The sequence below is a fragment of the Suricata suricatta genome, chromosome 11, assembly GCF_006229205.1.
Source record: "Suricata suricatta isolate VVHF042 chromosome 11, meerkat_22Aug2017_6uvM2_HiC, whole genome shotgun sequence".
In the NCBI taxonomy this organism is placed as follows: Eukaryota; Metazoa; Chordata; class Mammalia; order Carnivora; family Herpestidae; genus Suricata; species Suricata suricatta.
In genome coordinates this window covers 5633800-5648786 of record NC_043710.1, presented here as the reverse complement: position 1 = coordinate 5648786, position 14987 = coordinate 5633800, and the positions used below count along the sequence as shown (strand labels likewise).

Here is a 14987-nt window from a genome sequence, read left to right as displayed (position 1 = left end):
AGGACGCGTCCCCCAGCGTGAGCCCTGGCCCGGCCACCGCAAGGCCATTGGGCAGTGGGGGGGGGACTGGGAGGGGCAGGGGGGCAGCATGGCTGTCTCTGACCGGGCCGCTGACACTTGGCTACTGCGCCGCACCTTCCCTGACACTTGTCTGTCCTCCTCCCTAGGAGGAGAAGGGGGACGTCCCCAAAGACTCTCTGGATGACCTGTTCCCCAACGAGGAGGAGCAGAGCCCAGGTGCAGAGGGGCAGCTGGTTCTGGGGGCAGGGGGAGGGAGGGCTGTGTAAACTTCTGTCCTTGGGACCCCGAGGTCCCCAGAAACGGGGACCAAAAGGCGACTATGTTCTTTCCTGCCCCATTTCTGATCATCACATCGCAGCATGTTAGAATTTAAAATATTTTTTTATTTTTGAGAGAGAAATAGCATGAGCCAGGGAGGGGCAGAGAGAAGGGGAGACACAGAATCCGAAAAAGGCTCCAGGCTCTGAGCTGTCAGCATAGAGCCCGACGTGGGGCTCGAAACCACCGTGAGATCATGACCTGAGCCGAAATCAAGAGTCGGATGCTTAGCTGATGGAGCCCCCCAGGCACCCCCCAGCCCTGTAGAGTTTAAGCCCCGAGGAACAGGTTATCACAGTTCAGAGCTTTGGAGTAGTAGTCCTGCTCTGCCGCTAGTTGTCGTGGGACCACAGGTTTTTCCCCTCTAAGCCTCCTCTGAGGGTTGAAGGCGGATGCGGGCACAGCACTGAGCCCTGGGCCAGTGCTTAGCGTCGAGGCTCCGTTCTGCAGATGGAGGGCCAAGGCTTGGAGGCTGCGTGACTTGCCCCCGAACACATAGCTTGAGGTATTGGGGCTGGGATTCTACCCGCTTTACAGATGGGGAAATTGAGGCAGAAAAGTGACTTGCCCAGGGCCACATGTCAGGTAGGTCAAAGACATGTCTGGGGTGTGCCAGCCCAGCCCAGTTGGTACATCTGATCTGCCCTTGGCCTTACAGCTCCCAGCCCTGGAGGAGGGGATGTGGCTGCCCAGCACGGGGGCTATGAAATCCCAGCACGGCTCCGCACCCTGCACAACTTGGTGATTCAGTATGCCTCCCAGGGCCGCTACGAGGTGGCCGTGCCACTCTGCAAGCAGGCGCTCGAGGACCTGGAAAAGACATCGGGCCATGACCACCCTGATGTTGCCACCATGCTGAACATCCTGGCTTTGGTCTATCGGTGAGCACTCCTGTGACCACAGTCATCTATGGGAGTGTCTGCACACTTTCTGAAGGCTCCAGCCCTGGGTCACAAACCCTCAGTCCCTGGTGTGGGCCAGGACCCAGCTCCACCAGGCAGTTGGGTAGAGAGAAGGAGCAGGTGTCCAGAGGGTGCTGAGCCCACAGAATGCTTAGGCCTCTGTGAACCTGGGCTACAGAGGTGAATAAGGCCTAGTCCATTGGAGGAGAAAGGCTTGGGCATAAGCAGGGACCAGAGCAGCACTTGGAGACCCTAAGGATACCAGGGAGTCAGCACGGCGTCTCCAGGCATTAAGGCTTAAGTAGGGTCTTTGGTGAAAGAGGAGTTGGCCAGAACATGAGGGTGTTGGAAAAGTTCTCCCTGGCGAAAAGAGCAGTATGAGCAAAGGCCCTGAGGAATAGACAAGGGGCACCGGGCATGAGGTGGGGGGAGGAGTGTGTGTGTGTGACAGATCTAGGGGACTCTGGCTCATACCCTGGCACTCGATGCCCTGGTGAGTTATGAATGAACCGTCCAAAGTGCCCCCAATCTGCTGGCTGAACAGGTCTCCCTAAGCCGTGGGTCACAGTCATGTCCTCTCACATTAAATACAAGGGGAGTCGCCGTGGAGATCTGAGACCACTGGGGGAGGGCCTTGGGCTGGAGGACAGCGCTTACTTACCAGCTTTACGTGCACCCAGGGACCAGAACAAATACAAAGAGGCTGCCCACTTGCTCAACGATGCCCTGGCCATCCGTGAAAAGACCCTGGGCAAGGACCACCCAGCTGTGAGTGAGGGAGGGTGGGTGGGAGGTGGGGGCTGCCCCTGCCCCAGGCAGGGCCCTGGGTCGTTGACCTCCCTTCCCCCACCCACCAGGTGGCTGCAACATTAAACAACCTGGCAGTTCTATATGGCAAGCGGGGCAAGTACAAGGAGGCCGAGCCACTGTGCAAGCGGGCGCTGGAAATCCGGGAGAAGGTGAGAGCGGGCAGGGCTGGGCAGGCGGGTCGGGCGTGGCCTCTGGGGGCCCTGGCCGGCCTTGAGCCCAGCCACTGGCCCCCACTCCCATCCCAGGTCCTGGGCAAGTTTCATCCAGATGTGGCCAAGCAGCTGAGCAACCTGGCCCTGCTGTGCCAGAACCAGGGCAAAGCGGAGGAGGTCGAGTACTACTACCGGCGGGCACTGGAGATCTATGCCACGCGCCTCGGGCCTGACGACCCCAACGTGGCCAAAACCAAGAACAACCTGGTACCCTGGGCCGGGAGTGGGGTGGGAGCAGGGAAGGAAGAGGCTCGACTCCCCGCATGGCGCTCACCCTCTGGCCTCCCCCCTGCAGGCCTCCTGCTACCTGAAACAGGGCAAGTACCAGGATGCAGAGATCTTGTACAAGGAGATCCTCACGCGGGCTCACGAGAAGGAGTTTGGCTCTGTCAATGGTGAGTCGGTGACTACGTGTGCCCCCCGCCCCCCACTCACACAGCACAGGCCCACACAGCCATCCGCAGCCAGGGCAAATACCTCAGCTGGGCAGGCCCTTGTGGGGTCTGGCTGGCCCCCAGCCTTTGTGTGCACCTGTGAACATGCACCTGACTCACACAGCCTCCTGGGTCCTGCTGGTACTCTGTGCAGCCTTCGCACACCCCGTGCCCTTGGCCCAAAGTCCTTTCCCCTCCCCTGCTGGGCAATTCCTGCCCATCATGAGGCCCCACCCCAAATGTCTCCCCCACCCTGGGGAACCTTCTGGCCCCCTATGGTCAGTCATTTCCTTCTGTGAGATCTCTCAGCCTGGCCTATGGTTTAGGCCTAGCACATGTCTCAGGCTGTGGGCTTGAGGTGTTTAAGGATCCGGTCCCCGCAACCCTCAGTCACAAGCCCCACAAGCGCAGGCCTGTGCTCTGTCATCTCTACTCCAGAAGAGGGTCAGTAATGTTCTGAGTCTGTTCTTTTTTTGTTGTTGTTCACCCATTCATTCATTCATTCATTCATTCATACATCCATTCATTCAACAAAGCCCAACCCTGATCCTTCCTGGGTGCCCCTGACCTCCTCCCCAGACCCCAGTCCTGTGCTTCAACCAGGAGAAGCCTATATGGGAGGCTGGTGACGGCCCCCTTTCTCCCCCCAGGGGACAACAAGCCCATCTGGATGCACGCAGAAGAACGGGAGGAGAGCAAGGTAGCTCTGTGGGCAGGGCTGGGGTGGCCTGGGGAGGAAGGGAGGCTAGGGATGTGTAGAGGGGAGAGGTTTCTGCCACCTCCACTGGTCATTCCTTCCCCCTAGGACAAGCGCCGGGATAGCACGCCCTATGGGGAATATGGCAGCTGGTACAAGGCCTGTAAAGTAGACAGGTGAGGACGGTGCGGCAGGGCGGGCAGGGGAGCAGGTGGCAGGGAAACCGCATCCTCAGCGGGGCCGTGTCCAGACTCAGGACTCCATAATGCTCATCCCCAGAACACACGCCTTTTCTTTGTCCACTTGTCTTTCAAGACCTGGATCACAGGCCACTTGTCCCCAAAAGGCTTTCTGCACCAGGGTGGCCGATTATCTTGCCCTTGGGTCTCCCAGCTTTGAGTCCTGGTGGCGGCATCCCACACAGGCCTGAGGATGGGGTGCTTCTGAGCCAGGAGCGTCTAGCACGAGCACAGGGCTTGACCCAGGAGGGGAGAGATCCTGGTTGGCTGGATGGGTCCTCAGGGCCCAAGGTAGGCATCTGGATGGGCCTGGTCCCTGGCTATCCCGCTCTCCCATCCACAGCCCCACAGTCAACACTACCCTGCGCAGCTTGGGGGCCCTGTACCGGCGCCAGGGCAAGCTAGAAGCTGCACATACACTGGAGGACTGTGCCAGCCGGAGCCGCAAGCAGGTGGGGCAGCAGGCACGAGGGGTGTGGGCAGGGACCACAGTGGCCCTGTGTGCCCTGGTCAGGATTCGAGGCTCCACCTTATGAGCCCTGCCTCTCCCTCAGGGCCTGGACCCTGCAAGCCAGACCAAGGTGGTGGAACTACTGAAAGATAGCAGCACTGGGCGGGGAGACCGACGGGGCAGCCGAGATGTGGCCGGGGGCGCCGGGGCTCGGCCTGAGGAACTCGAGGAGGCGGGGCCTGCCGCTGAGTGGAGCGGGGTGAGTCTAGGGTCTTTGGGTGGACCAGGGGGCTGTGTAGTCAGTGTGGCCTAGAGACACGCAGGACGTCCTCCCCACAGGACGGCAGTGGCTCCTTGCGGCGCAGTGGCTCCTTTGGGAAGCTCCGAGATGCCCTGCGGCGGAGCAGTGAGATGCTGGTAAAGAAGCTGCAGGGTGGCGGCCCCCAGGAGCCTCCTAATCCCAGGTGAGCCTCTGCCCCTGATCAGTGCCCCCCCCCCCGCCCACCCAGGGCGAGCTTCCCAAGGACCCATCCAATAGCCCACCAACCCCAGATGAGCTCCTGATCCAGGTGAACTCCCTCGTCTCTCTCAAGCTCCGCCACCCACCAGATTGGCTCCCCTCCCATCAGCCTCTCTTTCCAGCCCCAACCTGACCCCTTCCCACATCCTCCCCCCCAGCCCCCTGCCCAGCCCCATTCACCCTGGGCAAATCCAGGCATTCCTTTCCCCTCAGGATGAAGCGGGCTAGTTCCCTCAACTTCCTCAACAAGAGTGTGGAAGAGCCTGTCCAGGTATGGCCGGGTGGGTGTTTGGACACTGGGCCGCTGAAGCCCAGGCCCCGGGGCCCAAAAGCTGCACGTCTGTGTACTTGCCAAGCCTGTCGATCATGTCCATTTATCTAGCAACATTTCCAGCTCTGTGCCAGGCCTGGCTTTGGGCTGGACACGGGGAAGACAAATGAGGGAAACCCAGCTCCTGCCTGAGGTGGATGTGCAAGCAGCCGGGGCCAACACACTGACCGTGGAGGTGGGCAGGAGTGTCAGAGCACTACGGCGTGGTCAGGCGCCCAGCTCAGGGCCTCTGGCCGATCAGGCCCCTTCTGGCTGGGGAGATGCAGACTGGCAGCAGCCCGAAGCTGAGCCACCTGCCCCTTCTGCCCACAGCCTGGAGGCACAGGTTTCTCTGACAGCCGCACCCTCAGCTCCAGCTCCATGGACCTCTCCCGACGAAGCTCCCTCGTGGGCTAATCCTGAAGGGGCACCCAGTTGCCAGAGCCTCCACCCGGCACTGTCCCCATCCCCAGCCCTTCGCATGGGCCTGCTGCTTGCCCCACGTGTCTTTCCCGACCACCCCTGTCTTTTCTGTTCAATCTCAGGGTAACCTCCCTTGTCATCTCAGCCCTAAGCCCTGGAGGCTGGGCCTGTCCGCTCCAGCTCTACCCCCTTATTTATTCCATCCAGCAGGGCCCCCTCTTCCTTAGGTTCAGGGCCAGCGAAAGGGGCTGGCCAGGGTCTCCAAGGAGGAGACTCAGCGGCCCGCCCGCCCCAGGCCCCCGAGACAAGAACACTGATCCCCTGCCGTCCCTTCAGCACCCCTGCCCTTCTCCCGCCCCGGCCGTTGCTTCTGTATATAGAGAAATAAGTTATTGGCCGCACCCCTCCCCTCAGTCCACGGTACTCCCGGGTTCTCCCCTCACCCTGTCCTTCTCTAGTGGTACCGCCCAGGCCTTAATCACCCCCATTCCGCGCGGTGGTATCGCCCAAGCTCTACATCTATGGGAGTGAAGGGGGGGCAGCGCCTCCCCCAAAGAGTTCCCTGGGCCTTCTCGCGCTCCTCCCTGCCTCTGAGGGGCGCGTTGAGCCCCACCATTGCCCCGTGCCCCTGGACGGAGAGCCCTCCCCTTGCCCGTCCTTTTCACCGCCGGGCCCTGCCCAGCATCCCGGCCTATGCACTGCCCCTCCCGCCCGGCCCCGCCCAGGCACGGCCTGACCCCGCCCCGGGCACCGCCCTTCGAGCCATCCTGCCACGCCTCCTCCCACGCCTGCAGCTTCTCGCGAGGGGCAATGATGAACCCCCGTGGCAGGAGGGGCTGTCCCTGTTGGGGGTGAGGCGGTCGCTTTCTATTTTCAAATGTTGCTGTAGAAATAAAGATCGTTTGAATCTGAGCCGGGCTTGTTTTCGAGCGGAGGCCGAGGTCTCCTAGCGTCTCCAGATTGGGGGTGAGGGAGGGAGAGACTGCGAGCGAGCGTTTGTGTGTGTCGCTCACGTCCGGTCCCGCGCCACCGAAGCCCAGATATTTTGCTCCTATCCCGGATTTGTTTGGGGGCCTTGCAGGTTTAGGTTTTTTTTTTCTAACAACCTTTATCTGTGAGGTTCTAGAGACCGCGGGCTTTGAACCGTTCCCCTTACTAAGCTGTTTCACCTTGAGCGACTTATTGAGAGTCGACTTTTCCATCTAGAAGATGTAGATGATGACACCCTTCGGGGCTGCATCTGAGTTAAGAGTACCAGCATACCGAGAACCCCAAATAAGTGAACTAATGCTAACAACTCCGGGAGCTGAGAGGGTAGAGATGACCGCCTCTGACAGACAGACATGAAACGTGTCAACCCCAGCCTTAACTTGAGCTTTCCTAGTCGGGACCCAGCCAGGCTCCCGAGCGCTTTCATCAATCCCAGGTACATCTACGGGGAGTGAACTACAAGCCCCAGAAGGCAAGGCAAGGCGATGATGGGGCGTGAGCTAGAAGACACGACCTCGGGTTTACGCCTGCGTAGTGGGGGTGAGTCGGGCAAAGCAAGGAGACTACAAGTTCCGAGAAGCAACGCGGCAAGACCCAGGTCAGGAATGAGTGCGCCTGCGCGTCGCGGGCGGGGCCTCTGGGGCGGAGCGGCCACCATCTTGGAACGGGAGGCGGAGCAGAGCTGACTGGGAGCGACCGAGCGGGCCACCGCTGCCGCCATGAACCCCGAATAGTGAGTGAGCCCCGCCCGCGCCGTCCGGCGCAGCCTCGATCCCGAGTACGGGGCTGTACACTTACCGGGGTTGTCGGCCTGGGTCAGGACTGCGCGGCGCCCCCACATCCGGGTCCCTCTTCCGCTGACCCCCCCCCCCACATCCGGGTCCTGCCCCTCCCCCCGGGGGCCCCAGGACCCCGGCTCGGCACCCCGAGTTATTGCACCCGGCGCCCAGACACTGCGACCCTGAGGGGCCACTACTTGGAGCCCGAAGCACCGGCCCCTATCAGGCCTTATCGGTCAGGTGACCCCGCAGCTTCGGTCTCTCCCGGCCTCAGTTTCCCCACCTGCTGCTTGAAAGTGGCGGTCTGGGTGCTGACGACTGTCCCGCCGTTTTGGAACGGGCCCAGACTCGGGCCCTTTAGGTCAGACAGTCAGTCTTTCTGTTCTTCTCGTTGTCCCGGAATCCTGTTCCAGGGGCGGGTCAGGGGCGGGTCAGGCGCGGGAGACCCCGAGGCACCGCTTCGGGTCGCTCTCCCGTGGGTCCTCCCCTCCGGGACTGCCGCTTTGCCCCTTGCCTGGGTCTAGCTGTCGTGCGGCTCCTGGAGGCCAGTCCCTTCCCGCCGTGTCCTCACCTTTACGCAGGCCCCCAGCGCCATCGTCACACCCCTTACCTTCCCCGTCCCGCTGCTGATGAAGTTTAGATGAATGTGGCATTTGTTTCTCCCCTTCCAGTGGGATTCTCTGTACCTCAGACTCTCCCCACTTCTTGGTCACTCCCCCTGCGGGTAGGTGGCCCACATCTCTGCCCCGAACTTCTCATTGACAGATTCCCCAAGTGTCAGTTACCTTCTTCCTCTTCTGCCACTTCCTTTTTCTCCTCCAGATCCAGGCCTCAGATTTCCTTGGGGAAGGGTGAAGCTCTGAGCTGGAGTATCAGGGACACAGAAGGGAACCAACAGGCTCTCACAGAGACTTTGGAGTCTGAACCTGGTTTCCAGTCTTAAAGTTAACAGCTGTGTAACTTAGGGCAAGTCACTTCCCTCTTCTGACCTCTGGTTTCCTCCTTAGTTGGGAATAACCCCGTCCACTAACCCCGTCCACTTCACAGGGTCTTGTGAGGCTTAAATGAGATGATACCTCTGAAGTGTAGCAGGGGCAGCGCAGGTGGGAATCAATACGTTGTAACCGCCCTCATCGCTGCCTATTGACCACCTCTTTTTAGAGGTTTCCAACCAGGCTCTTTACATAGAGGTTCCCATAAGTTCTAGGCTGGGCCCCAGCTTCCACTTCTGGGACATCCCCTCCCCAGCTAGGTAGGCCCCAGGGCGGTGTAGGGAGTTCCCTAAATAGCCCCTACTGGTCCCCAGATAATGGGAGTCTGGCAGGAGTCAGGATAGGACACCCAGCTTTTCCCCGTAATGACTGTGATCCTTGGCAAGTCATGTCCCTCTCTGTTTCCTTTTCTGTAAACTGGAAATTTAGACTCAGTCCTTTGGGTCAGCTGTAATATGGAGGGGTGGTCAGCCCTCCCCTGCCCAGGACTTGTGGGAGATTTTGGAAGCACCTTAATACTCTAAACCCAGGCGAGCCTCACAGTGTGGGAGCAGCCGTGGCTGTGACTACAGGATGGCGTGGCAGGGGGGCTCCTTGCCTGCCCTCACGCTTTCCCATCCTCTCTCTCTCCAGTGACTACCTGTTTAAGCTGCTTTTGATTGGTGATTCGGGCGTGGGCAAGTCATGCCTGCTTCTGCGGTTTGCTGTGAGTAAGAAGCCTCCTGTACCGTCCATCTGGGGTCCTGGCTGGGGGCAGGAGGGAGAGGGATCAGCCCAGAGCTCAGTAGTGGCAAGACCTTAGACCCCAAGGAGGGAGGTGCGGGACCTCCTAGCAGCATCTCTTGACTGAACAAAGACAGAGGGCTGGCAGGTTGGGGTGCCGAGAGGGGGCGCTTAGCAGTTACAAGGTCAGCTGGGAAAGGGACCTGGAGGGAGGTTTTCCAAACGGGCTCTGGGCCTGTCCCTCCGGGCTGTTTCACTGGTCCCCACTTTTCCAGGATGACACATACACAGAGAGCTACATCAGCACGATCGGGGTGGACTTCAAGATCCGAACCATCGAGCTGGATGGCAAAACCATCAAACTTCAGATCGTGAGTGTCGCCCTTCCCGGTCCCTGGTGCAGAGGCAGCCACCTCGGGACGGAGCCCTTGCCACATAGCCCAGAGCTGACCTGTCCTTCCTTTCTCTCGTGCTTTCTTGCAGTGGGACACAGCTGGTCAGGAGCGGTTCCGGACCATCACTTCCAGCTACTACCGGGGGGCTCATGGCATCATTGTGGTGTATGATGTCACCGACCAGGTACTCCTGGGGTCACATCCCCAGCTTTGCCTCCTCAGCTTTGGATCTTTGTTCTTTTTGTTTGTTTGTTTCTTTTCCAAAGGTTCTTTTTTTTTTTTTTTTTTTTTTGAAGTAATCCCCGCCTCCTACATGGGGGCAAACCCCCATCCATGAGATCGAGTCACATGTTCCGTCTGAGCCGGTCAGGTGCCTCAGGTCTTTGGTTCTTGTTTCTTTTTACTCTTCCCGTTCTCTCTTCCGGATGCTGCCTGGAAGGGAGACTGTGCTCAGCCTCCTCACAGGACGAGGGACACAGCTGTGGCAGCGCATCCTCCCGAGGCCCTGCTGCGGGGTGTCGGCAAAACCAGGCCTCCCGACTCCTGGCCAGACTTGCCACCTTCTTCTCGACTCGGGGCCCCTGTTTATGTAGGGGTTCAGTCAGCTGATAGGTTGCTCTGCTGGGCCCACGGCTTCCCGTGTGAAGACCCTGTGGAGGAGCGACTGGAGGGCTTTAGACAAGGACATCAGGGAGCCCCGCACCCTGGGCACGTTGTGAGCCGAGGCGGGAGCCCAGTGTCTGCTGTGGCAGCAGTGGTGGTGGTGTTACCAGCCTGAAACAGTCCCACCAGACCTTAGAGTTTTTCTAGAACCTGCCATAGCCTCTTAACACTCTAAAGAGATCTGCATCAGCTTCCCACTTTACAGATGAGGAAATAGGTCAGAATGGTGTGGAGACATGCATGGCGCCATGCAGCTCCTTAAGTGACAGAGACAGAAAACCTGATTCTTCCTGCTTTGTTCTTTCAACGGAAGCTTGTTGCTCAGTGGGGGCCAGGTCCTGGGGACATGGAGGTGCTTATATTGGCCCTGGGCCAAGAGAAGCTCTGCTCCGCGGGGCAGCTGGGCTCTTGGGCTCACCAGGAACTCATGATGCCTTTTGGACAGCCAGCTGTGGGTGAACTGTGCTCTACTCAGGTCACCAAGGACCTCTAGCTGCCAAGTGCCATGACCTCATTTCAGTTCTTGCCCTGATTGCCCTTTGGTGGCTTTTATCTCCATTCTCTTCTCTCTCCTTGGAAAGTTTACTGTCTCCAGCTCTCCTACCTTGTGCTGCATTGGATTCTCTTTTGAGTGAATTTTAACAGGTTTGCCTTGTACTTACCACCACTACCCCTGACCTCCTGTCTTGTGCTTCTTGACTCTCCCTGTGTGGGTCTGGGTGCCTTGAGGTTTGGTTCCTGTCTTGTATTCTGTGAGTCCTGTGTAAACAGCCATCACTGTGGATCTTTTGTTCTGTATTCGACCTTGCTGACACTTTGTTTATTAATTCTCACCTTCATGATACCAGCTAGTGATCTAAGTGCTAGGGTCCCTGTTTTCTGGATGAAATATGCGTGGGGAGGTGTTCGGTAACTTGCCCGTGGTCTCCTAACTAGGAAAGGCAAAGCCAGCGTTTGAACCAGGGTCCTCAGCTTCCAAGCCTACCCTTCCCTCCCCTTCCCTTCGCCCAGCCAACCTCTCCTGAGCTCCGGATCATCGTCAGAACTCAGCGTGTCCAGCACCGCCCTCTCCGTCTCTCCCCAAGCTAGCACCTGCATCCCCATCTTTGTAACAGAGTTCCTGTTGGCCTGACCAGAAAACTCTTCCCTCCCCCAATCCTCTCCTATGTCTTCTTTCTCCCGTCCATTCCCTGCAATAATAGCAGTGATGAGGATAATAGCAGCTCCTGCTAATTAAGCACTTGTTATGAGACAGGCCCGCATTCATTATCTCATGTTCACAACAGCCCCATCGGGAGATACTGTTTTACAGAAGTGAGGAAGTTGAAGCTCAGAGGGGTCAGGTGACAAATCTAGGGTCACACAGTAAATGGCAGAGCTGGAGACTTAACCCAGGACGGTCTTGACTCAGAATCCTGTGCTTTTCCTTGCCTCACTCCCCGGCTCAGGGCGCACATTTCTTCCCTAGATTATTCCAGCCACCTCCCCATTGGTCTCCATCCTCTTGCCCGTCTGAACGGGCCTCTGCACTCTTGCCCGGACTGTCTTCCCGGAGCACAGTGTGCTTCTGCCTCTCCCTTCCTGAGAAGACTTTCGTGGGCTCCTGGTCTAGATTTAGCCAAGCTAAGACCTTCCGTCCGCTGACCTGCCTCCTTTCCCTCTCCTGTGCTCAGAGTCCGTGTCTGGCAACCTTCAGCTTCCTCCTGCTCCCCAAAGGCAGCGTGCTCCCTCTCCCCCTCCCGCACTCCGTGACCTGGGGTGTGTCATCTCCTCCCCTTGCACCTTTCCCGTTCCTCCACTTGCTTCCACACGAGGCCAGATTGTCCCTCCAGACGTAGGTCAGCTGCAGTCTCCCTGGGCAGAGGCAGTCCTGGGGCTGCGGCAGCTCCTGCCTCCCATCCCTACGGTACTCCTCACCCTGTCTTGCCACTGTGTGTGTCCTGGTCTAGCCCTCCACTGTCCCCTGAGTGCCTTAGGGCAGGACCTGGGTGTTTGTCCCATCTTTGTCCACAGGGCCCAGCACAGGGCCCCAGCCTGAGACATGCAGGAGGTGTAAGTTTGAATCCAGTGGCATATCCCCCTACATTCTGCTTCCTAAGAAGGGGAAGTGGCTCTGGCTCAAGCATGTTCCTGAAAGGTCTGTCTGTCTGTGAGCCAGGGGCGGGGGGAAGGAGGTGGCCGGCTGTTGGAAAGGCTGGTCGGGGTGAGGAGGCTCTTGGTGCCAGAAGCAGAACGAATGTCTGGCCTTGTTCCCAGCGCACACGTCTCTCTCCTAGGCCAGGGTCTCCTCTGCGAGGACCCTCCACCTACCACTGGGCTGCAAGACTTCATAACTTACAGGGATTTTAAGGCCACCATGGGAACTTTGCTAACCTGTTCCCCTCCATTTATGTCTCTTCTCTGGTCTCTCTCTTGTCATTTGCTCCGAGCATGCTTTCAACCTTTTCTGTGTCTCAGAGAGACCAGCAGCACGAAGCAGAGCTGTCTGGCCCTTAGGCCTGGGCTGTTTATGTCCTAGGGCTGTTGGCAGATAGCCGGTGCTGTGCCAGGCTTGGCTTTTGGGGTCTCGGACGGAGGGGGTCAGAGAGGAGACCTCCACCTGGAAGAGAAGGCTTCTGCTGGTTCTCTGAGCCCAGGGCTCCTGCCTCTCTCGGGGGCCTAGGGAAACCCCCTCGAAAGCCCTGGTTCTCCTGGCCTTGGGCAGTGATGGGAGTTGAGAGCAAAATAACGTTTGGTTCTGGCTCCTCCAGGAATCCTACGCCAACGTGAAGCAGTGGCTACAGGAAATTGACCGCTATGCCAGTGAGAACGTCAATAAGCTCCTGGTGGGCAACAAAAGCGACCTCACCACCAAGAAAGTGGTGGATAACACCACGGCCAAGGTGAGCGGGGCCTGGGTCAGGCCGCCCACCGTGCGCTGGTGTCTGCCGCCCCTCACCCCTCCTTCCCCTCCTCTCTCTTCTCCCCTTGTCAGGAGTTTGCAGACTCACTGGGCATCCCCTTCCTGGAGACGAGTGCCAAGAACGCTACCAATGTCGAGCAGGCATTCATGACCATGGCTGCTGAGATCAAAAAGCGGATGGGGCCTGGGGCAGCCTCGGGGGGCGAGCGGCCCAACCTCAAGATTGACAGCACCCCCGTGAAGCCGGCTGGTGGCGGCTGTTGCTAGGAGGGGCACGTGGGGTGGGACAGGAGGGGGCACCTTCTCCAGATGATGCCCCTGGAGGGGACAGGAGGTGCCTCCCTGTCCTGGGGCATTTGAGTCTGTGGCTTTGGGGTGTTCTGGGCTCCCCAATCTCCCTCTGGCCCATCTGCCTGCTGCCCTGAGCCCCGGTTTTGTCAAGGCCCCCAAGGGAGGACACCCAGGACCTTTGGCTGGGGTGGGGATGTGGGCTTGCTCTGCTGCTGCCTCTAGGTAACTTTAAAAGGTACCCCACCACACACCTTTCTTCGGGATGAGGGCTCCTCTGTTTCCCTCCTTTGCCCCCCATGTATGCTGCAGTGGGTTTCTCTCCTTACCCTTTTTTCCTTCTCCCCCCCCCCACCCCCCTTCCCCAAGAGCTGAGGGCCTCCCTGGCGGCTGCAGTCGGCGCCCAGGGCCAGGAATGGGACCAGGGGATCTGGGACCCAGCTCCAGGGCCCTGGGCTGGACCTCAGGAAGGGCATGGGGGCCACAGGGGCCCAGCAGCCCACCCTTTCCTCTCCTCGCCGCCTCCCCTCCCCTCTCCACCCCTTCCACACTTTACAGCTCCAGCCGTCCAGCTGCGGTGGGGTCTGAGCACATCTAGAGCGGGTGGGCGGCAGCCGTGCTGGGCCTGTGTCTTGAGCCCAGAGGGAGCCTGCTCCTGCCACCCCCTGCCCTGCCAGAGCCAGGCCCATGTGCTGCCTGCCCACCGTGCCCCTTTGTCCCCAAGGCAGGCAGAGGCGGAAGGCCCACCGTGCCAGAGGCCGGGCACCAGCCTTAACCCTCACTCTGCCAGCGCCTCCTCCCCGTCCCTGAGGCAGCACCTCTGGCTGATCCTCTCCCTTCTGTTCTTGGAAGCCTGTGAGGGCAGGTCCTCGTACCCTGTTGCTGCTTCTCTTCTGGGGAATGTGGGTGCAAACCCAGGGTTGAGGGCCTCTCCCCTCACCCCCTCCCACCCAGGAGCCTAGCCCCCTTCCCTCTGGCACAGCTTCTTCCTGCGGAAAAACAAACCTTTGGTCTCTACCTGAGAAGCCATGTCCCTTGTGCTGTCTCTTGCCTGTCCCACCTGTGCCCTGCCCTCCAGCTTGTATTTAAGTCCCTGGGGTGCCCCCCCCCTCCCAGGTTCCCCTCTGGTGTCATGTCAGGCATTTTGCAAGGAAAAGCCACTTGGGGAAAGACAGAAAGGACAAAAAATAAATTTCCACTGGCCCTCCGGTGAGCCGAGGGTTTTTGCAAGGAAGTTGTGGTGGCGGAGTGTGGTCTGTGGTGGGAACTGTCTCGGGCCGGCGAGGTGGAGCTGGGGCGCTGGGCTCGGCTGGCTGTACAGGGGTCCTGGCTTGGTCTGTGTGTCCTAGGGTTGCTGTCGAAAGCCCTTGACCCACTTCCTAAAGCCAGGAGTGCTGCTTGCTTTTGCTTCTGCGGTGCGTCCCCACGGGCCCAGCACGGTTCCGGCGAGGGAGGCAGGCGGCCATCGGCGAGTACCTGGTGAGCCGCCGCCAACACCCACACAGGCGCGCATCCGTCAGTGCTGGGAGCTCGGGCCGCAGATGTGCCCCATCATGCTGGCCCGCATCCCTTTCACCCCCTCTCCCGCTTTGCTCTGGATTCCAGCCAGGTGTCTCCCCGCCCCCACCGGACAGTGTCAAGTTCCTCCCACTTAAGACCTCTTAGCCTGTGCCCCCCAACCCCCCAGCCGGTGTGCAGAACACAGTATGTGAGGGTAAGGGGTGTGTGAGTGTGCTCGTCCGAGCGGACCGAGCCCCGTGTCTGACGTGGGGGGCGGGGGCGGGCACCTGCCAGCGATGTGCGTCCATGCCTACGTGTCCCTGAAGTTGGGGCGGGGAGGTGGCGCCTGGGCCCGGCGGTGCGAGCGGAGGGGCGCGCGGAGACCCGGCCCCGCCCGAGGCCGCTCGCACGGCGGCCC

At 59.7% G+C, this 14987-nt stretch overlaps 2 protein-coding genes across 2 annotated transcripts in view; both read left to right on the top strand.

Moving 5' to 3' along the window:
- The window catches only part of KLC2 (kinesin light chain 2), a 10067-nt gene extending 3818 nt beyond the window's left edge, over positions 1-6249 (top strand). Inside the window, exons 3-15 of the mRNA XM_029915367.1 lie at positions 168-237; positions 998-1220; positions 1922-2009; positions 2099-2200; positions 2297-2470; positions 2559-2658; positions 3348-3397; positions 3503-3570; positions 3977-4085; positions 4188-4343; positions 4424-4548; positions 4818-4875; positions 5248-6249. Coding sequence (XP_029771227.1) covers positions 168-237; positions 998-1220; positions 1922-2009; positions 2099-2200; positions 2297-2470; positions 2559-2658; positions 3348-3397; positions 3503-3570; positions 3977-4085; positions 4188-4343; positions 4424-4548; positions 4818-4875; positions 5248-5331 — 1407 coding nt within the window. The 3' untranslated portion in view covers positions 5332-6249. The remainder of the gene's footprint in view (positions 1-167; positions 238-997; positions 1221-1921; positions 2010-2098; positions 2201-2296; positions 2471-2558; positions 2659-3347; positions 3398-3502; positions 3571-3976; positions 4086-4187; positions 4344-4423; positions 4549-4817; positions 4876-5247) is intronic.
- A 704-nt stretch (positions 6250-6953) lies between these two features.
- Positions 6954-14303, top strand: RAB1B (RAB1B, member RAS oncogene family). The gene is made up of 6 exons (XM_029915365.1): positions 6954-7060; positions 8732-8804; positions 9097-9192; positions 9305-9400; positions 12630-12761; positions 12854-14303. Exons 1-6 carry the CDS (start codon positions 7047-7049, stop codon positions 13046-13048), a joined length of 606 nt encoding a protein of 201 aa, XP_029771225.1. The 5' UTR covers positions 6954-7046; the 3' UTR covers positions 13049-14303.
- The last annotated feature ends 684 nt before the right edge of the window (positions 14304-14987 follow it).